This window comes from Carassius carassius, chromosome 19 (assembly GCF_963082965.1).
Source record: "Carassius carassius chromosome 19, fCarCar2.1, whole genome shotgun sequence".
Lineage (NCBI taxonomy): Eukaryota > Metazoa > Chordata > Actinopteri > Cypriniformes > Cyprinidae > Carassius > Carassius carassius.
In genome coordinates this window covers 31,137,828-31,161,766 of record NC_081773.1, presented here as the reverse complement: position 1 = coordinate 31,161,766, position 23,939 = coordinate 31,137,828, and the positions used below count along the sequence as shown (strand labels likewise).

Sequence of the window (23,939 nt, the reverse complement as noted above, 5' to 3'; positions counted from 1 at the left end):
AAAAATCCAGTAAAAGCAATAATATTGTGAAAAATTATTACAATGTAAAAAAACTGTTTTCTGTGTGAATATATTTTTAAAATGTAATTTATTTCTGTGATGCTCCGCTGTATTTTCAGCATCATTCCTCCAGTCTTCAGTGTCACATGATCTTCAGAAATCATTCTAATATGATGATTTACTGCTCAAGAAACATTTCTGATTATTATCAATTCTGAAAATATTTTAATTTAATTTTCATTTTGGTGGAAACCATGATCCATTTTATTTTTTCAAGATTCTTGGATGAATAGGAAGTTCAAAAGAACAGCATTAATTTTCAAATAGAAAGCATTCGAAACATTGTTAAAGTCTGTAAAAAAAAAATATATATATATACAGTACAGACCAAAAGTTTGGACACACCTTCTCATTCAAAGAGTTTTCTTTATTTTCATGACTGTGAAAATTGTAGATTCACACTGAAGGCATCAAAACTATGAATTAACACATGTGGAATTATATATGGAATTATATACATAACAAAAAAGTGTGAAACAACTGAAAATATGTCATATTGTAGGTTCTTCAAAGTAGCCACCTTTTGCTTTGATTACTGCTTTGCACACTCTGGATTACATTCAGTGAAGCATGCCTAAACTTTTGACTGGTAGTGCATGTCTGACATGAAACAATAGAGTATTGTTTATAAAGGTCTCCAACAGGCATGGTGTGAAATAGCTGTGATCCAATAGAGAGCCATAGCAAGGGATTTGGGAGTGTGTAAGTGTTCATTGGTCAGCAGAAGGGCTAATTTGCATATACCATGACCTATATGTGATAGGTGGGAGCTGGAGACACCAGAATCTGCTGCAAGCAGAACTAGTGATGACTGAATGAAGAGCTTTTATTCTCACGTTTCATTTTAAGTGTTTTGTTTGTTTGTTTGTTTGTTGTTGTTCTTGCAGATATGAAGTTCTACTGCAGTTACTTCATGCTTCTGTGCATGATCTGCAAAGTCAGCTGCACAACAACGAAGTACTTCACGTATGAGGAAGACGCACCTGGAACAGAGATTGGAAACCTTTCTCAAGACCTTAAAATAGACCCAGCGGAGGATCCTGAGACTTCATTCAAGTTTATACAGAAGACAAACTCCATCATTCACATGAGGCAAATCGACGGGCTTTTAACAGTGGGAGAAGTCATTGACCGAGAGCAGCTTTGTCACCGATCTCCACGGTGTCTTATAACTTTTGACGTTGTTGCTTTTTCAAAGGAGAAGTTCCAGCTCATTCATGTCGAGATCGAGGTAAAAGACATTAATGATCATTCACCCCAGTTCACACGCAACGAAACGCATTTGGATATATCAGAAAACGCACCTTTGAGCTCACGATTTCCACTGGACGTTGCTGTGGATCACGACGTCGGAGACAACTATGTGCAAAGCTACCAAATTTCACACACAAACCATTTCGCTGTTGAAGTCAGCACTCGTGAGGATGGAGAAAAGTCAGCTGAACTTGTTTTGATCAAGATGCTTGACAGAGAAACCGAAGAGTTTTATACCATCGAGGTGACGGCGACTGATGGCGGGACGCCAGCGAAATCTGGCTTGATGACGGTTTACATCCGAGTGCTGGACTTTAACGACAACAGCCCGACGTTCGAACACAACTCACTCAAAGTCCAGCTCAGTGAAGATTCACCCATTGGCTCACGTGTGCTAAAAGTACACGCTTTTGATCCCGACGCCGGGATCAACGGAGAAGTCGTATACGGCTTCATCGAAGGCTCCCCGAGCGATGTCGCACGTGTTTTCCAGATCGATCTCATCACCGGAGAAGTGACCCTCAAAGACTCCGTCGATTATGAGACCAAAAAGTCGTACGAGTTGCACATCCAAGCCTCCGATCTGGGCGCCAATTCAATATCATCCACCTGTCGTGCTATTGTCGAAATCGTCGATGTGAACGATAATGCGCCGGAGATTAACATCAAACCAATGACTTCCACCAGCGACAGAGTCGCTTTCATCACCGAATCTGCAGCCGAAGAAAGTTTCGTAGCTCTTATTAGCACCTCAGACGCAGATTCGGGTCCCAACGGCTACGTCCAGACCAGTTTAGAAGGACACGAGCATTTTAAGCTGCAACAAGCCTACAGCGACACTTTTATGATCGTAACAACCACAACTTTGGACAGAGAAGCCATTCCAGAATACAACCTAACTGTGATTTCCGAGGATTTAGGAACTCCTCCGTTTAAAACCGTTAAGCATTATACAATTCGCATCACAGATGAGAACGATAATGCACCGATGTTCAGCAAAGCCGTCTATGACGTCTCCGTAATAGAAAACAACATTCCCGGGTCGTACATGACTACGGTGGTCGCACGTGATCTCGACGTTGGGAAAAACGGAAAAGTCTCCTACAGCCTAATCGACAGCAAAACGCCAGACGGTTCGCCGATTTCTACGTTCGTTTCCATCGATCCTCATTCTGGCTCGCTGTACACGTTGAGATCGTTTAATTTTGAGACTCTGAAAGAAGTCGAGTTCGCGGTCAAAGCCAGCGATAAAGGTTTCCCGCCATTATCAAGCACGACGTTAATTCATATCCGCGTGGTGGACGAGAACGACAACTTTCCGTATTTCACCTATCCGGTGTTACGAAACAATTCAGCCGACGTCCCGATTCCCTTTAACGCTCGGAGCGGCTATTTAGCGTTAAAATTGACGGCTCAAGATGAAGACAGCGGTGTGAACGGCGAGCTCAGTTTCCATATTCTAGAAGATGATGCTAAACTATTCTCCGTTGATAAAAACTGCGGCGAAATCGTCTTGAAACAAAAACTCACTGCGCAATGTGGAGACATCCTACAGATTAAAGTTTCGGTCGCTGATAATGGAAGAGAGTCGCTTTCTAGCACAGCAACCGTCCGGTTCGTGGTGACAGACACAGGTGCTCAAGAGGACCAGGTGGTTGTTTTACTCCGATCCAAGGATGAAGAGACTCTAGAGTTTGATGTCTGGACTGCAGTGATTATCGGTTTCGCTGGATGCTGTGCGCTGTTGCTGACTGCAATTATCATCCTCACCGTGACTTGCACCATCAAACGAAGGCGAAGAAACTTTGGGAGAGATGGCCTGTACGGATCAACCCCGCTTTCCAAGAACAACCCTGGCAGTTCAAACATTTATGGAGGCCCTAATGCCTTCCTCAGGAGCGAAGGCGATTCAATGCAACCTCTGTATGAAGATAAAAGCATGGATTTTGAGGAAAAGGTGAGTGATTTTGGCTGCTGTTTTGATGCACATATACATTTCTGCCAGCATACTAACTTTGAGCTTTTGTTTTCATAGCTGTTCCTGCCATGCAAACCTTTTGAGCAAACATTTTTATGGCAAGATGAAAGATACTGTCTACAAAGGAGGTAAGAACGGTTGCAAATTTATTTATTTTTTGTTTACCTGGATAATTCCCATTTTAATTGCTTGACTATACTTTAATAATAATCAAAATAGAAAAATAGTGAGGAACAGTATATATATTATTTAAAAAATATATAATTATTATTTTTAATTATTTTAAAAAATATATTTAAAATGATTATATTCAGATATTAAAGTGTTATATTATGAAAAAATGTAATTGTTATTTTAAATTATTTAAAAAATGTAATTATATAAAAATGATTATATTCTGATTATATAATCAGCATAATGATTTGAGTGACAAATAATCATAAATTTGAAAATGTAGTTTACTTTGATTATTCACAGAGAAATGGTGCATCTGAAATGTCTCTTTATTTTTCGTGATAGTGTTTCTATAACTTTTCAGTGACAAATAAATCATGAATTGGAGAATGAATATGAATCTTAAAATCAGTCACGTGTTCAGAGACACTTATTTACTCGCATTTGATTAGTCATCCGTAAATACTGCATCTGAAATGTTATTTATTTTTCCTTATAGGCCTAAATATCGATTATTTCCGTGTTTAAATGCAATTTTTTTTAAATACTTTTGGGCCTTGTTTTAGTTTTGCAACTACAGCTGACAAATACACATCATTTTGGTCAAAAACGCTCTAAACGTGTTGAATATGCACACAGATCACTTTTTGAGTTTTGTCAGGGTGTAGTCTACAACAGGTCATGAACCGAATGTTAAGCACTGGTCTATTAGTCATGTCCCAGTGAATATAGTGTTTTGTTCTGCAGTGGAATATCAATAATCTGATCGAGTGTTATTCAGCAGTGGCTCACAGATCTGATGTGATTGTATTCGCAGTGGCACCAGCAACACAGATCAGCTGAGCGTGAAGGACAGCGGTAAAGGAGACAGTGATTTCAATGACAGCGACTCTGACATCTGCGGAGCCGCTCAGAAAAGAGGCCTGACGACCTTCCAGCCGCTGGCCAGAGGTGCGGACACTTATCTGACCCTCCAGCTTCACAGGGGTTTCTTTGAGATTGTTGGCTTTCCTGCGAACAGTGATTTTCTTACTCTGTATTTGTCTTGTTTTCTAGAAATAATATCTAAACATTCCTAAATCGCTATACATTTACTTGAAACGACATAATGACTGAAAAAATGATTAACGAAATTAAGTGAGTTTTCCTTAAAACTGAGGAAATAAATCTGCCAAAATAATCTTGTTTTCCCTTAAATTAAGGGTATTTTTCTGACACAGCTGGTGGATTTTTTTTAAGCATAAACTCACTTACTTTAATACTTTTTTTCAGAATTTTAATCTTTTAAATCATTTTGTTTCTCAAAGAGTTAAGATATGTTTAGATATTTCTCATTAAGCAAAAAAAACAACAATTATATATTTGAAAATAAAAAAAAAATTACCAAAAATATTTTGTATTTACATAAACATTATTATGTATTGTAAATATTTTAGGCTATTTTTAAAATATGTTTATGAAAATAGAAATATGCATTTTTTTTTATATATTTTGCCCTCTATATATTTTATTCCAAGAGGATTTCACTGTTTGCAACATATATTTAGCATATATTTAAAATATATTTTAGCCATAAAGAATATATTTATTTAATTATTTATTGAAAAATATTTATATGAGGAAAAACTTTTTTGCATTTTATTAAAATATTTTTTTCTTGATTACTTGATTTACTGGCAAAGAGTAAAAAAAAAAAAAAATAAAAAAAAAAAAAAGTTTTGCAACATGCCTAAAAAAGAAAGAAAAATATATCATCAGTATAATAATTTGAGTGACAAATGAACATGAATCAGGCAAGAAAAAAAACGTGCATTTCAGTGCATTAAATTCCTCTGTCTTTTTCTCTGTAAGGTGCATTCAACAGCGCAGGAGACTGGAAGAGCACTGCTCAGGTTATCCAGACCCGAAACATGCACATCCCGCCTGGCAGCGCATACACCATCGGATTCGCACCAGCGCCGCTTTACAACATGAGCCACGTCACTCCTCATTCCTGGAGAGACAGCCACAGTAAAACCAACATGATGAACACACAGCGCCCCGCTCAGAGCTTCTCAAGGACAGGAACGCTGCCGTCATACTCGGCCCATCAGACCAGAAGAGGGATGACGGGCGTCCAAGAGCAGACTGAGATGGTCAAAGATGTGTTTCTGGGTTCAGATTCATCTGAAGTTGCTACCACTTTTTAAACATCAGATAAGAGTTCAGTCTTGTCCATCGAATCTGATATTTTAGTTGATTATGTGAGCATGACGGACTAAGCAAAACTTTCCCAACAATTTAGCAGTCAGTACTTTTGATATGCAACAAATGAGAGTGTTTTTCCATTCTTTTCTTTTTTTTTTTTTAATTCAGGAAAATATATTTAAGAACAGCCGGTGTGACTTAAATTAACATGAAGATTTTTTTATATATATATTTGTATATTTTTTACTGTCTTTTCCAACCCTTTTTGTATGTTGCTGACTCACCAAAATGATGCATTTTATGTAAATAAGTACTAAACTAATTTAGTTTCTTTTATAGATGTTGTTAGCAATGTGTTTGTATGTATTTAGTAAAAGAGAAAATAAGTAAACTTGTTTAGAATGAGAATTTGATTTTTGTTTTTATCCACAAATATTTATATTTCTACCTAATAGTGTAAAAACTCTCAAATATGTTAAACTTTTTTCTAATTGCACATAGATCCTCATTAAGTGTCTCTCAAAAAAGTTAAATCTCTTCCAAAAGCGCCAAAAAAATAGGGTGTAGAAACAATTTTCACTCAAAAATAGCTACATTTCACCAATAATTGGCACGTAACATTGAATTAAGCATGACATTTTGAAGCAGACAGACAAAAATATAGTGGTCTCTTTTAAAGTGTTCTACAATTAGGTTTTAGAGATGAATGCTTTCCTTGAGTATTTGCTTTTCTTTATTTCCCGGCTTTTTAAGCAGGGCTTTAAAACTTTTGCAAAGACTGTACATATTAATTGTATATCATTTCCTCACCTCAGTGACCCAAATAAAGTACTTAGAAGCCCATTTTGTTGCCTGACCTCTGAGAACGTCTCGTTTAATAGCTTATTAGCTGTAAAAGACACATTAAGTAAAGTCCTCAAATCCAGCCTGTCCGATTATTGCACACACATGGTCTGCTCCGGATTAGCTGCTCTGTAACACAGCACAATAATAACATGTGGAGAATGAGGCTTAGAAAGACACAATCAGGCACATTAGTGGAGTTAAAGAGCTTGCGGTGAGAGATTATATGGCCATCTTCAATTAGCTGCAGTGATATAATACACAATTTGTTTTGTTATTTATGGTCCTGTTCTGTCATTCAAAGCTCACACTGATGACAAATAGATCCATAAATTGTGTCATGCCTCTGGAATAAACTGGTTTGGGCTGTTCTCATGCAGATTTTTTCTATATACAAAGCATGTGGGATTAAACATTTAATATGAAGGTTGTGTAATTCCGGTACGGGAACAACGCAGCACAATAAAAAACACTATGAAACATTCATCATATACAGTAGGTGCTTTCACTCTGAGATGTGAGTTGCGGAGAAAAAATAAATAAGTAAACGGGAACTTTCTTTCATTTGACTTTGGCCTAACAGGATGTTTTCACTCGTGTAAATAACAAGAGGAACTGCAGCATCATCCTTCGTTAGTAATTGCTCATAGCTGATGGGATATGACAGATTTCCAATTGGATATGAAGGGCAAATGCACAAAAAGATCAATAGCACATAAAACGGGTTATTGTTTCCTCTCTTAGTGTTTCCATATAGGTCAGAAGAGAGGCACAGAAAGAGAGCAGGGTTAAAACTACAAGAGTACAGCTAAAGCCCTTCAAAACTCTCCCAACAAGCAGATTTCAACATGTTTAAACATATCTGAGTGAGTTTACAAGACACCAAGATACAGTTCTCCCACACTTAACGAATGTTTCATTTTAAAAAAATAAGTTAAATTTTTTTTGCTTCTATTTTTATTTATTTTAATACATGTGATCTTCATGTGACAGGAAACTTTGTGGTGAGAGTGATAACACAATAGAAATATTAAATGCATCATGTATTCTGTGTCTGTTGGGTAATGCAAGTGCATTTGTCATATTAGAACTCGGATGCTATACATTTCATAACAAACTTGAGATTTTAAACAGCTGTTGCCTGTTTGGGATTTTGAAGAGTTGAGAAAATGGAACGTTTTGTTTCATGACAAACAGTAATTTACTATAAACATTTTTTTTTTTTTTTCATTTTTCCATCATTTCATATAGGAATAGTTGACCAAAAATGAAAACTCTCAGGTCGCTCTGTAGTGAATGGGTGCCGTCAGAATGAGAGTCTGATAAAAACATCACAATAATCCACAAGTAATCCACAGCACTCCAGTCCATCAGTTAATATCTTGAGAAAACTAAATCTTTGTGTTTTTAAGTAACAAAACCACAATTAAGATGTTTGTAAATAAAATCTAAGTCCATAATCCATTATAAAGCTTCCTCCAGTGAAAAAGTGTTCTGGTGTGAATCAGGAGAGAAATCTGCACAGATCAAGCAGCGTTTAAACAGCTCTAAACAAATATGTGGCTGGGTTTTGATGTGAGAGACAACAGAGTATGTTCATCTTTTCACTGGAGGAACGGGATTATGGATTATGGAATTGTATTTTAGTTAAATGCATCTTAATTATGGATTTGTTTTTGTCTTCTCCAGATGTCAACTGATGGACTGGAGTGCTGATGTTTTTTTTATCAGCTGTTTGGACTCTCATTCTGACGGCACCCATTCCCTGCAGAGCATCCATTGATGAAACACTGATGCAATGACACATTTCTACAAATCTGATGAAGAAACACACTCATCCTAACGACCTGAGAGTGAGCACATTTTTAGCATGTTTTCAAGTTAGAGTAACTATTACTTTAAGGCTAAGGAAAAGGATTTGTTCACTCTTGGCTTACAGGCTTGTAGTTTGGCAAATGAGTCTAATAATCTACGATCCTTCAAATGTCTTTATAAAGTGCTCTGATGTTATTTAGATTAAACTAAACAGGCCTCAGCATTTTAAACCATGGGTCTGTTCATCTATAATGAAAGATAATTTATCCATATCATGCATTATGGGCAAAGTAAATTGCTCAATTAATTCTACGTCGGTGAAATAGTTTTGAGTGCATGTAATTATGTTTCATATTTATGCCCATTAAAGAGATGATGTTGAACTTCTACAGGTAGATTATCTGTCCAAACGATGGTGTTTTTATCGAAACAGCAGCTACTAGACATGCATACTTACAAATACCATACATGTTGTGCTTTTCAAGTAGGTTTGTTGATGGTTTTTCATAAATCACAGTGCCATTATACGTAATTATGCACTAGAAAACTTAAAGATTATGGTTGAAATGGCTTGTATGGTAAAGTACATGTTTGGTACTCTATTATTATCATACTTGTATTCTTCCCAAACAAGTGTCTTACTGAGTTTATGGTGAACATAAAAATGTCTTGTCATTACCTCTGACCAAAAAATAACACATTATAACAAATATCATGCATTTTTATCTCATAGTCCTTAGAATCATTATTTATTATTATATTATAACTATTTTTATGGCCATATGGTCAAAAAAAAAAAATATATATATATAAAAGAAAAGCCGGCAAAAAAATAAAAATACATCTTTTGCACAAAATTCTTTACATAAGACATATTACTATTAGTTTATTATAATTTATTAATATTTAATTTTAGTTTTTATGTTTTTGTCATTTTTTATTTTAATTTTGGTTAACGTTTGAGTCATTTTATTTTAGTCACAGTTTTTATACATTATTTCAGTTAGTTACACTAAATTCAAACTAAATAGGTTTTATATTTATACAATTTTATTGTATTTCAAGTAACGAAAATGTTTTTAATGCTTTGGGTTTTGGTTAACTAAAATAACCCTGGTGTGTACTGTACATATGCTTACAAACAGGAAATTTAATAAACAAAAAATAAGAAATATAAGAAAATAAAATGAACACAAGAAGTACTAAAATGTACAAGCATGCCTCCCACAATAATGTGGTAGAAATACAGTATGTCAAACAGCCATTTTATGTCAACATTTTTAATCTAGGCAGGATTAGAAACTGAAATTGCTTTTTAATGAATGTTTCTTCTCATGAAGCATTGATTGAATGAGCAAAAACGAGTTTCAGCTTTCAAGTGTGTGGTTCTCGTGTAATTGCCAGCACTAGTGAGGCCCATGAGAACAAGATCTTGCAATACTTACTAAAGATGAATAGCATTGCCGTTCTCTAAAAGCAATTTTTAACCAAATTTCTGTTGCAGAAATATGTCATTTTTAGCTCTCCCCATGGTTCGATTGGTAAAGGAAATATCACGCAAGAGCCTCTTCGGGTTTGCCATGCATAAACAAACAACTTTCATAATATTCACTTTTTTCCCATTTCAGATATGTACAGCTCATATTTTAATTAAAGCTGTGCCTATAAAGACAAATCATGAAGCAGATTTATAGTAACAGAATGAAAACATTTTGAAAATGTGATCCCCCTCAGGTCATTTAAGATCAGGATGAGTTTGTTTCTTCATCAGGTTTGTAGAAATGTAGCATTGCATCAGTGTCTCATCAATGGATGCTCTGCAGTGAATGGGTGCCGTCAGAATGAGAGTCCAAACACCTGATAAAAACATCACAATAATCCACACCACTCCAGTCCATAAGTTAACATCTGGAGAAGACAAACGCTGCTTCCTCAAGTCAAAAAGTCCATCTGCTGTTGTCTCTCACATCAAAATCCAGCCACTGATTTGTTTAGAGCGGTTTAAACGCTGCTTGATCTGTGCAGATTTCACTTCTGATGCAGACCAGAACACTTTTGCACTGGAGGAAGTGTTATTATGGATTATGGACTCATATTTTAGCCATTTTTAGCAATGGTTTTGTTAAAAAAAATGTCTTAATGATGGATTTGTTTCTTACAAATACAAAATTTTGTCTTCTCAAGATGTTAACCGATGGACTGGAGTGCTGTAGATTATTGTGATGTTTTTATCAGCTGTTTGGACTCTCATTCTGACGGCACCCATTCACTGCAGAGCATCCATTTGCAAACAAATGATGTAATGCCAGATGTCTGTGAACCTCAGTGGGGAAAGTTTTTGCCTTTGCTTTGTTAAATCTTGAAAAACAGAGAATGCAACTTTAAAATAACTTATTGGGGGTGTCAAACACAATTTAACACATGAGGTTATTTTAAGGATATAAAACAAACAGTGCGATAATATGTTTTCTCAATTGTGTTGATGATGCTGTATGCATATTTATGAATTTTCAAAAGCAGTGCTCTTCATCTCACTCACACGTCTCCATAACAATACAACACTCTGTCCTATTTTCATCACATCCAATTAAACCGATATCACATTAAATGCAGTTTCTCAAACAGCTTCAGTTTGAAAGGAAGCTGAATGTGTTTTACACTCACATTATTGAATGGGGGGAAAAAATGAATCTCTATTTTAATGGTGGATATTACTGATAATGGTATCCAGTGTACTATGAGTAAATGAAGATGAAGGGTTGATGGGGATGAGTGGCTCTGCCCTAGATAGCTCAAAATCAGGACAATCAAAACACATCATGTGATCAAACTATTGAAACAGCTGCACGGTTTAATTATTACACAAGTCTTTAGAGCTTATCACAGGAGTCAGCATGGATTTGCATTATTATTATATGTGCTCTGCTGAAAAAAATAACAAAAACAGAATAACAGAGCATTTGCTAATTAATACCTTAATAACCAACGGCTTCTGTGACTGATGCAGCCAACAGTTCCCAGGTTCCCAGAATGTTAGTTCATATTTTTATTTTAATCTATACTTAAACACACACACATATAGTGGCCAAAATATATATTTTAAATGCATTTATTAGACACAAAAAGGGGGGGGGAGAGAGAGAGAGAGAGAGAGAGAGAGAGAGAGAGAGAGAGAGAGAGAGAATGGCCAAGGAAAAATATTTACACAATTATTACACAAACATTTTAGCTGTTTGAGAACAGAAACCATACACTAAAACAAACACCACTCGTTTCATCATTCCCCTCTTGTGTGCTTATAAACTGGGATGAAAACACCGAGAGCAGTATTTTGCAATCACGTGAAAAAGTCAACACTGCCACCAAGTGGTAAAAAATGTAACAGCAGTGGGTCAGTCTTGTGGAAATATTTTTGTTGACCATTGTTTTATCTCAGAAAAGAATACAATGAAATAATTCATCTCACCTCTAGGCCGGAAAAAAGATAAAAGTGTGAAGATCTTGACAAGCCAAGACGATAGATAGATAGATTTAAAATGAATTGAAACAGTTCAGAATAGAAAACGATTAAACGTAGAATACAGTGCAATCAGTTCAGATGCAGCACAGAGCTCATTCAGTAAATGCACAGCTAAATAGATGAGTTTTGAGTCTGGATTTAAATGTGACTAATGTTTTAGCACATCTGATCTCTTCTGGAAGCTGGTTTCATCTGTGGGAGCCATTAATAGCAAGAAAGAAAGTTCTGGCACATCCAAATGTTAATTTCATCAATGCATTGGCAGAGGGAGTCAATGGGGCTGTAGTCATTTGGAGATAAGGCTAGGTAAATCTGGGTATCATCAGCATAGCTGTGACAGGCAATTTGGTTCTTTCTCATTATTCGACTTAGTGGGAGCATATACAGGCTGAACAAGAGCGGTGCTAGAATCGAGCCTTGTGGGACTCCGCATGTCATGGACGTCCAGTTAGTCTCATGCTCTCCTAGACTCACATAATAGCCTCTCCCTTCTCAGTATGTAGTAAGCACACTTATGAAAAAATATTTTGATGGTCAGAAGTGTGTCAAGATAGCAGGTTGATAATTTAAGGTACTGTACTATCTCTTCCAAAATTTTGTTATCACTTGTCTTAAAAACAGACAGTAACTTATTTTTAAATTGGGGTCGAATCTGTCTGTCCTCTGCATAACTTGAGGATGTGCTAATCACCTTCCAGATATTACTGATCTTCTCAGACAATAAGGAAGCAAACTCATTGCATTTGCAGTCGGAGAGCATTTCACTGGGAATCTGACTTGGGGGGGGTTTGTTAGTCTCTTAACAGTATAAAGAGTGTGAGTGTTGTTAAAGTTACTGTTCAAAGGTTGAGAAGAAACTCTGTCTAGCTGTGGCTAGTTCCACATTGAAAGATTGAAAAGTATGATGTTTACAAAGACAATATTTAACACCCAGACAAATCTAACAACATACACTTCTGAGGTAACTGGTTTAGGTTCCTAACAGTGAAAACACTGCTGCAAAAACATGGAAACAATGTGCATTATGATTGCGCTTTTAGCTTAATTCATTCTATTTTAAATAGTTTCACCACAGTTTGCAAATCAGTTTCTGACAGTTCTATAGAAAATCAGTTGAGAGCATCCAGTCTCTTATACCAGTGAATGTTCAGTTTATCATACTGTAACAAATATTTGGGCAATTATTTTTGTGGTTGCATGCACATATGTTTAATTGTTTGAACAATATTATTGCTAAGGACAATTTAGTAGTCGCAGGATATTGGTAGGGACATGTCACAGCATCTCTACTCAACTCTACACACTTGATTACAGTATGTGTAGAATGTAATGTCCATCTGCATCCTGGAGGTTTAAATCTTATTCGGCCAACAGAGGGAGCTCACACATCTCAGATTAGCTTTATTGCTGTCGAATAAAATATACTGATGGTATAAGGCACGAAATGGCCTATTTTTAAATCTCCTGTCATTTATTTAGAAGATATTGTGAGGAGGAGGAGATGAGAGCAGAGGCGCGGACATCGCTGCCGTGTCTCATTGTTTTTTTGCAGACATGACCCATTTTAGGGGAAAAAGAAACACCTAGTCAACATTTCAGTAGTGCAGCCTCAAATGAGATACGACTTGTGTCAAAATAATATCCAAGTATGCAATATAAAAGTCTATTAGAAGCCTGGAATAGTGTTTTGTTGTTGTTGTTGTTGCTCCTTTCACTTTGTGTTTTTTTAAGTCTGAACAGTGAATGTGCACTTGAAGTCTTCAAAACACATAGCAATCATAGAAAGCATGGTAATATAAGGGGATTTGTTGTGAAAATGAAGAGAAGCCTCTAAGTGCCATCTGAAAATTTCTTCTAAAATTTGTATTAGTTTTCTCAGGCTCCTATGTTTATGTTCAGTTGTTTCACTTTAATGGAAATGACTGAACCTACACTCATAGGAGCCTGAGAAAATGCTTAATTTATAAGATCATTTCAAACAGCACTTAGAGGCTATTACATCTACTGTTTGTTAATCATGAACCGGAAAAGTCATGGAAACTTGTTGGTGTGGGAAGCCTTAAAAACACTGAAAAAAACGGGAATAGAAACGTAGAAATTGCTAGTAAATTAAGCAAATAATTACAAAGAAACTGCAAGTTCAAGTTTTGAAATAGATTAATATAGTCTGTAATAATGCATGTAATAATACAAGTGATTTTATTTCCAAAAACACCATAGTCGTTCCCTCTCTCTCATCATTAATTACACACATCGTCTAAGAAGCTACAGATCACCAATCTTTATTTCACCAATGTGCACTTGGACAAACAAGCCTAGAGCCCATTGTCACATCCTTTTATGCTTTGAACAAAATACATCTTTTTGATTGGCTTTGAGGATGATTGGAGTTGAATTTTTTATGCGTTCAGACCTAATGACCAACAATTATGACTCACCTTCTGTCATCTTCGGGTGTCTGTGGCAGCTGGAAAGCATTGTTCTCTGAAGTGTTAGAAATGTGAATGTGTGCAGTGTCATAGAAGACACACAGTCACTTCACTGACTGGCTCGTTCATGTTGAACGCAAAACTGGCAAGAGCTGGCAGGAATCAACTGTTCAGATCCAATCAGCAACAACGGATGCTCTGCGGTGAATGGGTGCCGTCAGAATGAGAGCTGATAAAAGAACACAATAATCCACAAGTAATCCACAACACTCCAGTCCATCAGTTAACATGGAGAAGACAAAAGCTGCATATTTGTATGAAGTAAATCCATCATTAAGACGTTTTTAACTTCAAACTGTTGCTTCCAGTTAAAATATGAGTCCATAATACATAATAACTTTTCCTCCGGTGAAAAAGTGGTCTGAATCAGGAGAGAAATCTGCACAGATCAAGCACTGTTTACAAACCAAAACTGCTTTAATTAACATGTGGCTGGATTTTAATGTGACAGACGACAGGAGATGGACATTTAAAGGAATAATTTGCTTAAAAATGGAAATATGCTGAAAATGTACTTACCTTCTGGCCATTTTTGTTTGAGGGAGTTATTAGCAAGTAAACTAAATGTCATGTTTGTGTAACACCTTGGAGTACTAATACTCGTAAATGGAAAAATTTTAATATAGCTACACATTTTCTTTTCTGTTTTTCTGTACAACCATTTGCAGGCATGGCCTTGTCATTATTTCCATTTTTCCCATAGCAAAGGACAAAAACTGAATACACGCATTTGCTGGCTTGCACAGTTTCATGTCCTTGGATGCAATCCATGCCTTTGTTGTTGTTGTTTCTCTGCTCTCAGTATTCAGTCCCGATGCACTCCAGATTTGGAGATGCCCCTAATTGCTTTCTCATTGTGACTAAGAACAAGATGCTTTTCATATGAGGAATGATGTGACTGTCAGATTCACTAGCATCAGGCTGTCATCCACCTCCACACTCAGAACAAGACATGAGTTTATTCTAGTGCAGGCCTGACCGCGGTGCTTTTGTTGACTTTGACAAATGTGGTGAAGGTTGTAAATCTATCTATCTATCTATCTAAATGTAATTGTTTTCACAATGAACAGATTTAAGCTGATTCTAAATGATTTTAATAAATGCATTTTGAAGCTATTATTATTTAACTGAAATCAAGTAGATGCAAATAATTAATAATAAACTGTGGCATTTATTGATGTGATTTTTTTAAGTGCATAAATCTTACCTGTTTCATGTATACATGACTGACAAATATGTATTGCAAGTTTATTAGTTTGTTTTGGTTAAAATGTGTGATCCAAATGCAATCCAGATTCAAAAATCTTAAATATGGGCCTAAATATTATGTTTTTTGATTAGATTATGTTCTGTTTTGGGTCATAGTGCACTTCCTCCACTCTCTTAATATCCAAATTGTTGACTGATTTTAGGATGTGGTGGCTGTTTTGAAAAAAAGAGAAAAAAATACAGGAGCAGTTTATTTTTATGTTGCAATAACAGCAAAAAAAGCAAGCAATGGGGTAAAAGCATGGCCATGTGACAGTGACTACAGGTGGAGCCCCACAGAGACAGTGATTGCTGTTGATGCTGCACAGATGTGAAGGACCGCAGATGGTTCAGCAGCACAAACGCCTGATACTCGGGGGACTGAAAATGAAAAATATATATTTATTCATATACACTTGCACATTTATATAAAACAGCCTACACAAGTGTGAATTCTGTGCTTTCTCCGGTGAGATTCCCCAGTGAGATTTGCTCCCTAACAAATCTTAGAAGTCGACACCTGTAAAGATTTGCAAGCAAACACTGCTGTTTTCATGTTTGCACAAGAAATATCCCAAACTATTATTAGCATGATTCTTCCTGAAGAAAGAGCGTAATATAATATATTCTTTCACCCATAACAAACAGTTTTGCACTAAAAAGCAGTAAGATGTACACTTGCCAATTTTGGGCCAGTTTGGGATTATAAATGATGCCAATAATTGACTTGGCTGATTGATAAAAGTGTTTTTGTTGTTGTTGTTTTCTTGTATCATTTCCACAGTCTCCAGACAGCCAATATTTTTAATGAATTTTGAGTACATATTGCCTAAATGTTCATGTTGATTTTGACAATTTTGTGCACTACACGTTTCCCATTATTTATTTTATTTTATATATATATATATATATATATATATCGCTATTCGCAGCTCTACTCTCTACATTTCAGCATTAAATCCATTAATAAAAGATTTTATATTCATGCACTCTGTCGACATCTTGTCAAATCAGAATCTCATGCATAAGGGAAATGGCATTTTTTTCTTATTATTATTGTTATCAATTTTTTATCAGGTTGCCTGGAAACAAAGTCATGTTTACAATTTACAAAGTTGATACAACAAGCTCTTTTTGGGGAACAAGTTCACCAGTGACATTAAATCTTTGAAAGAGAGTTTGCTTTGAGTTACTTAGTCGCACGTAAACCTGTGCATTATGCTTTATTTAAAATTAAATCATCAGGATTTACACTACCGGTCAAAAGTTTGGAATAATTACAGTTTTCAATGTTTTTTAGTCTCCTCTTCTTACCAAGGCTGCATTTATTTAATCAAAAATACAGTGAATTATTAGAATTCAAAAAAACTATTTTCTACTGTAATAAATTATAAAATGTCATTTATTCCTGTGATGTAAATCTGAATTTTCAGCATCATTACTCCAGTCTTCAGTGACATGATACTTCCTTTAACACACATTTACTGCGGGGTTTTTTTAGGGATTTTCAGAACAACCATTTTTTGGAGACACCATTACTTTTTTTTTTTCCATTGCAGTCTATTATTGTGCTCTAATCTGTTTCAGATAAACCCTCCTCCGAAAAGCACATAAAACAAAATGAACTAGTGCTTCTAGACATCGCCACAAGCATTAAAAAATCCATATCAGTCAACCACTATGAAAAAGCCTCATTCTCTGAGACTCTAGTCTACATCTAGTCAAAATCATAACCCCACGCAGGGAAACGGCATATTTCATGCTGTGCACAAGTGATATGAATGTGTGATATGAATATGAAGCAGTTTCTGTATTAGTTGCATCTGCTTAATATAATGGACAGAAAATATAAATGGCTCTTAATTACAGATGCATCAGAGAAGTGTTAATGTGTAGTTTTATTACATACGGAGCACACTATCACCATTTTACCCTTTTGCGCATGATTGAGTAAATGCTGCATCACTGCACAATGCATAACTAGAATTCAGTAGCATTCATACAGCCTCGGGCCATCCAAGATTAAGCTGAGTTAGTTTCTTCATCAGATTTGGAGAAATGTAGCGTTGCATCAGTGTCTCATCAATGGATGCTCTACAGTGAATGGGTGCCGTCAGAATGAGAGTCTGATAAAAACATCACAATAATCCACAGCACTCCAGTCCATCAGTTAACATCTGGAGAAGACAAAAGATGCATGTTTGTAAGAAACAAATTTATAATTAAGACATTGTAACTTAAAAATAAAATATGCTAAAACATCATTCCATAATACCGTTTCCTCCATCTCCTGTTGTCTCTCAAATCAAGATTCAGCCTCATATTTGTTTAGCGCTGTTCTCGACTGTTTTGGACTGTAAAAGTTGCTTGATCTGAGCAGATTTCTCTCCTGATTCAGACCAGACTTCTTTTTCACTTTTTAAATGTCTTGATTTGTTTCTTACAAACACACATCTTTTGTCTTCTCCAGATGTTAACTGATGGACTGGAGTGCTGTGGATTATTGTGATGTTTTTATCAGACTCTCATTCTGACGGCACCCATTCACTGCAGAGCATCCATTGACGAGACACTGATGTAACGCTACATTTCTACAAACCTGATGAAGAAACAAACTCAATTTAATATTGAAAGTCTTGAGGCTGAGCGCATTTTCAGCAAATTTTCATTTTTGGCTGAACTCTCTTTACTCTTTCAGTTTTCTTCATCATTTTCACTCCTTTTTTTAATCTGGTTTCTAAAGTGTATGTACAAAGTCAGTTCTCAGCAGGTGTTATAAACAGCCCAGGTGTCTTGTTTTATTATTCCACACTTAAGCTTTGCTTGAAAAAGCATGCATGTGCTGTCTGTCTTTAAATATAAATGACACTGGCTTTGCTGTCTAATGCCAGATATGCAAAACAAACACAATTACATTTAGGTATATCAACTTGCATGAACATCAAATATCTTATATTATATATTTTAATGATAGCACAATTTACATATGAGGTCCCTGGGGTCTGGAAAGCCCTGATCTAATGCAATGACAATCCATAAGTATGACTCAAGTGTCCAAATACTTTTAAGGCCACTGCAGTGGTCATTTTTTCTCTCTCTGACCCTTGCATAACAGTGTTTGATTTGTTAAATGTGATTCATTTTAATTCATCATCATGATCATCATAAAGCAGTGTTTTGTTCTTCCCCCTCCCACATTTGTGGGATGTAGCTGTTGCGATTTCCGAGTCATCGTCATGTTAGTCAGAGAAATGGTTGCCTGACGAGCATCACCGCATACACTGGGCTCCGGGAACCGAATTAAAATGTAAATACAGCAACAGAATCAACACATATTTCCAGATGAGATGCGCGCTTTTCTCTGCGGTGCACGCGGGTAAGATGAACAACATTTGCATGGACTCTTTGGGAATAGTCTTTAGGCTACTTATTGTTTGATATCGATCGATTGCAGTACGTGGCGATGGAGAAGTTATTGGCAAACTCGGTGCTATTCGAGATTAGAGCGCGTGCATCAGTGGCATAGCGTGATGTCTTGCTGTTTGTCAGACAGAAAGAATAACCCTCGAACAGGAAAATATGCAAATGAAAATCACAAGCAAGCAAGTGAATCTGTCATCCTCGTGCGAGAGAGAGAGAGAAGGCGTTTAACGTCGTTCAACTTTTCCCCAGCTATCAGTCTAGTTATTGTAGATGTACTCTGGAGCGAGCTCATAGTGGTTAGATTTCAACAATGCGATAATGCAGTCATTCATTATTGCAAAATAAACCCCGACAGGACTGTATGTCACCAGGAAGAGGTTTGTTTTGTGATAACGACCCGCTGGCTGTGTATTAACACGCTTACTTGTCAGTTAAATAGCCAAAAATGAAATATTGATCTGAGCCAGGTTATTGTATTATTTTACTTGCAGCTAAAAAATTAGTCAGTTGCTGTAGTAATGCAACGTTAGTAGACTGATAGGTTATTAGCCTGTTAATATGAAATAAATAGTTAATTTAATTAATCTGGTCTAAATAACTAACGCTGCATCCTCTATTTGCGTTCGTTCTAATCCAACTGCATGTCGATATTCCGACCGATGTTTTTGTTTGTTTGTTTTTGATTTGAGTAATTATAGTACTTAAAATTTTGAGTCAAAAGATGGCGCAATTAGTAATTAGTGTAAGGATCAAATTTAGCTATATGAATTGGTGCGTTCAAGTCCTACTGCAAAGTTCATATTTACGTGTGGCGAAGTCGTAATTATGACGTAAAGTGCATTTACATCACTTCTTCTTTAGCAAGATGGCAATTACAGATTTTTTTTTAACCAAAAAAATACAGCTAGGTATTTTACCTCATATGAACTGATGAATAAAAAAAGTGCATTGTAATTGTACAATAATCATATTTTGTACATGCATATTTTTTTTTTTTTTACTGTCAGCCATACACGTGATCCATTGCATCAACCGTGTTTTATCACCAGCACACCCCCAGATCAGAACTCATTTTAATTAAGACATTCTCTCATTCAATTCATAAAAACAATCTTTCTGACATGACTTGAATGCACCATTAGTTCACTATGTGCACATTCAAGCATATGCCTACATAAATAGCCTAGGCAATGTTTATATTAAATGATTAACCCTTTTACCTATAAGGTGGGATTAAAGCTACCATACTGAGTGTTGCAATTTCTGCATATTCATTGAAATAAAAGTGGATGGTCTGCTCCTTACTGAGTCAGAACTGTAGCACTGAAGCAGTGGCTTTTGTCTCATGTAACACAGATGTCAACATGCATATCGCTTGTTTTGGCTTTAGTATATGTACAGCTGGCAGCAGTTAGCCTACAGTTATATTTGATCCCACTGTGTGTCTTCAACAATATGAGATAGACACATCTAGATGCTGTTCAGTACAGTGTCTCTCAGCTGGTTCTGCTTCAGGTCCTACATCGTTCTTCAAGTGGCGACACCACTTTTTATAAAGAAACTAGGAAAATGTTCCTAAAATCAAACACTGAAATGCATTTAAATGAACTGCACAGGCCCAACAATATGCAACAAGTCTTAATATTATATAAGCTAACTGGTTTCTAAATATTTATTGAATTTCAGTGCATTTAGAGTCGTATTTTAATATATTAAGTCTTGTTTTAACAAGACAAAGAAAAAATCTGCTTTTGGACAAGAAAAATAATCTTAATTTATTTCCCTCGCTCCATTGCCAGATTTCTTCTTGTTTTAAGCAAGAAACACTTAATTGTGATGCATGTTTAAGAAAACAAGACTTGATACCTAAAGTCATTTTGCTTCTCAAGTAAATGTATCTTAATTAAGAATTATATTTGTACTGGAAAACAAGAAGAAAATATTTTTTGCAATGCATCTGTCCTAATTGATTGGCAAGAATTTTACAAGATTTGTCCCCACTTTTAAATTTCACTTTATAATTTCGATATTATGCATGCTTATATATTTATTTTGTGCTTAGGTTTAACATGCTGAATTGATATTATTCATGAATTAACATAGAATTTTTCTCTTTTCAGATGACAGCACACAATATCTTCTCAACCACCATCAATCGTCATGAACATGCATATGTGGATATTGTCCATACTGTCTTTTGCCAAGTTTTTCACCTTAATTGAGATGTTAGACATTTATGGGGATATATGTACAGGCCTGTGCGTCTGCGAAGATAGAGACGGGATTTTTACAGCCAGCTGTGAAAACAGAGGAATTACCAATCTGTCAGAGGTAACACCTTTACACTTCACTGCTTATCATCTTCTGCTCACAGGGAATCTGTTAAAGAAAGTCTCCCTCGACGATTTCGTTCAGTATGACGGACTCACCATCTTACATCTAGGCAACAACGATATATCCGAAATCGAAGGTGGGGCTTTTAACGGACTCCAGGGATTAAAGCGACTGCATCTAAACAATAACAAAATCGAGGCACTAAAGGACGACACGTTCCTCGGACTTGAAAGCCTGGAGTACCTACAGATTGACTATAATTATATTAGCCACATTGAAGCGAAAGCCCTTAGCAATTTACGTCACTTAGAGGTGCTCATCCTCAATGACAATTTACTATCCACTCTGCCAAACAACATCTTTCAGTATGTTCCTTTAACTCATCTCGACCTAAGAGGCAATCAACTCAAAGTGCTTCCCTATATCGGCCTTCTGGAGCACCTGAGTCACATTGTGGAGTTACAGCTTGAAGAAAACCAGTGGAATTGTTCTTGCGAATTAATTGCGCTAAAAGCCTGGCTTGAAAGCATATCTTACACAGCTTTGGTCGGAGATGTGGTTTGCGAGACTCCCTTCCGATTGCACGGACGAGACCTCGACGAAATCTCAAAGCAAGAGCTGTGTCCCCGCAGAGCCATCGCCGAATACGAAATGCGTGCAGAACCGGCTCACAGCAGCGAGATCCTCTACAAAACCACGTCAGCGACATTCACAGCAGGATTTGCATCCTCGACTATCTTGCGTGCCACAAAAAGCAGCCGTTTATCAGGAAAACTTCGCGTTAAACCCACTTCGCGCTCGTCTTCAAGCAAGCCGCAGAATTACGGGCCGATGTTGGCCTACCAAACCAAATCTCCGGTTCCTCTAGACTGTCCCAACGCATGCACATGCAATCTCCAAATCTCAGACCTCGGGTTGAACGTTAACTGCCAAGAACGGAAAATCGAAAGCATCTCGGATCTAGATCCCAAGCCGTACAATCCAAAAAAGATGTATCTAACCGGAAACTACATCTCCTCGGTGTGCAGTTCTGACTTCAATGGTGCAACCGGATTGGATTTGCTCCATTTAGGCAACAACCGAATAGCCATCATTCACGATAAGACATTCGGCCAACTTATACACTTAAGAAGGCTTTACTTAAACGGCAACTTAATCGAGCGGCTCACCGATGATATGTTCTACGGTTTACAAAGCTTGCAGTTTTTGTATTTGGAGTATAACGTTATACGAGAGATCGCGGTTGGCGCCTTCCAGCAGGTGCCCAACCTTCAATTACTGTTTCTCAACAACAACCTCCTCAAGACTCTACCACTGGGCGTCTTTGATGGATTAAGTCTGGCTCGATTGAATCTGCGCAGTAACCACTTACGAACTCTTCCGGTCGGCGGCGTCCTCGAAGACCTAACGTCGCTGGTGCAGATCGATCTCTTCGAAAACCCTTGGGATTGCTCGTGCCTCGCGGTGGAGATGAAAAACTGGTTGGAGCAGCTCAGCACTGGTACAGTGGTGAACAGTGTCGTTTGCGAGTCTCCACTGAGTCTCTCAGGAGAGGATTTGCGATACGTTCACGCGTCTCATCTCTGCCCGGAAAGCTCAAACGTGCAATCTTCCGTCGTGCCGCCCTCGGAGGAATCCTTTCCTGGTAGTACAATCACTTTAGAAACAGCCTTGGATTATGACACGCAACATCCCGCGGTCCCCCTTTCTGTTCTTATACTCGGTTTGTTGCTCCTTTTTATATTATCCGTGTTCGTGGCCGCTGGATTGTTTGCGGTCATAATGAAGCGGCGTAAAAAGTCTGAACGCCTAGCTTCGGTAACCACCAATGCGAGCTCTTTCAATGCAGTTTACACCGATAGAGCGAAGTCTAGAACATCGGCGGGTAATGTCTACGAATACATCCCACCCGCAACAGAAGGCGCTGCGAAAAACGGCCCCTATAGTGAGGGAAGCGCAATCGAGAGTTACAGAGATTTCGAAGAACTCAATAGAGTTCTGGCATCCAATTTGGATGAAGACATCGGGAGCAACGCGATAAGCTCAGAGTTCAGCGCTGGCACTCCAGACACGCTCAACAGACACTCTCCTCTGTTGGACGACAACTACTTTTACAGAGATATCTTGGCTAGGGACCAGCAGGCCTCTTACAGGGATAATTTAGCATGTAAGCATGGCACACATGCATCAGCTCACTGCACGCCGGACTTTGATGTGAGACATCAATTCTTGAATCCGGAAAGAGTAGAGCAGACCATGGTGTACTGCTCGACACCAACCACCGTCTACATAGAGCCCAACAGAAGCGAATACTGGGAACTGAAAGCCAAGCTTCATTTCGAACCGGACTATTTGGAGGTTCATGAGAAAAGGGCGACCTTCACACAGTTCTGAAATATGGATTTTGGATATGGATCTGAGAGATAGGTGAATCTCACTAAAATATGATTGCACTTCAAAATTCAAAATTCAATTGTTTTTATATTTTCAATTAAATATCATTTTATATTTATAAATGTACATTTTATTATTGTTTTGCAAAAAGAAAATGAAGCCTAATTATTACTATGATTTTTTATTTATTAATTTTATTTGTTTTTTATTTCATTAAATC

The 23,939-nt window shown here is 36.9% G+C and overlaps 2 protein-coding genes across 4 annotated transcripts in view; both read left to right on the top strand.

Moving 5' to 3' along the window:
- The window catches only part of pcdh8 (protocadherin 8), a 14,463-nt gene extending 8,136 nt beyond the window's left edge, over positions 1-6,327 (top strand). For both annotated transcript variants that reach the window (XM_059500681.1, XM_059500680.1), the window contains exons 2-5: positions 948-3,271; positions 3,350-3,420; positions 4,284-4,417; positions 5,318-6,327. In XM_059500681.1, the coding sequence (XP_059356664.1) occupies positions 948-3,271; positions 3,350-3,420; positions 4,284-4,417; positions 5,318-5,655 (2,867 nt within the window). In that variant the 3' untranslated portion in view covers positions 5,656-6,327. The remainder of the gene's footprint in view (positions 1-947; positions 3,272-3,349; positions 3,421-4,283; positions 4,418-5,317) is intronic.
- Positions 6,328-18,761: 12,434 nt separating this feature from the next.
- Positions 18,762-23,915, top strand: slitrk5b (SLIT and NTRK-like family, member 5b). 2 transcript variants are annotated; one of them, XM_059500679.1, is made up of 2 exons: positions 18,762-18,875; positions 21,112-23,915. In XM_059500679.1, exon 2 carries the CDS (start codon positions 21,152-21,154, stop codon positions 23,717-23,719), a length of 2,568 nt encoding a protein of 855 aa, XP_059356662.1. In that variant the 5' UTR covers positions 18,762-18,875; positions 21,112-21,151; the 3' UTR covers positions 23,720-23,915. The 2 variants fall into 2 exon arrangements, with proteins under 2 accessions (XP_059356662.1, XP_059356660.1); XM_059500677.1 differs by having other exon boundaries at positions 18,788-18,944.
- The last annotated feature ends 24 nt before the right edge of the window (positions 23,916-23,939 follow it).

Coding starts and splice junctions, on each gene's coding strand:
- slitrk5b (XM_059500679.1), top strand. CDS start 21,152: ATGAACATGCATATGTGGATATTGTCCATACTGTCTTTTGCCAAGTTT.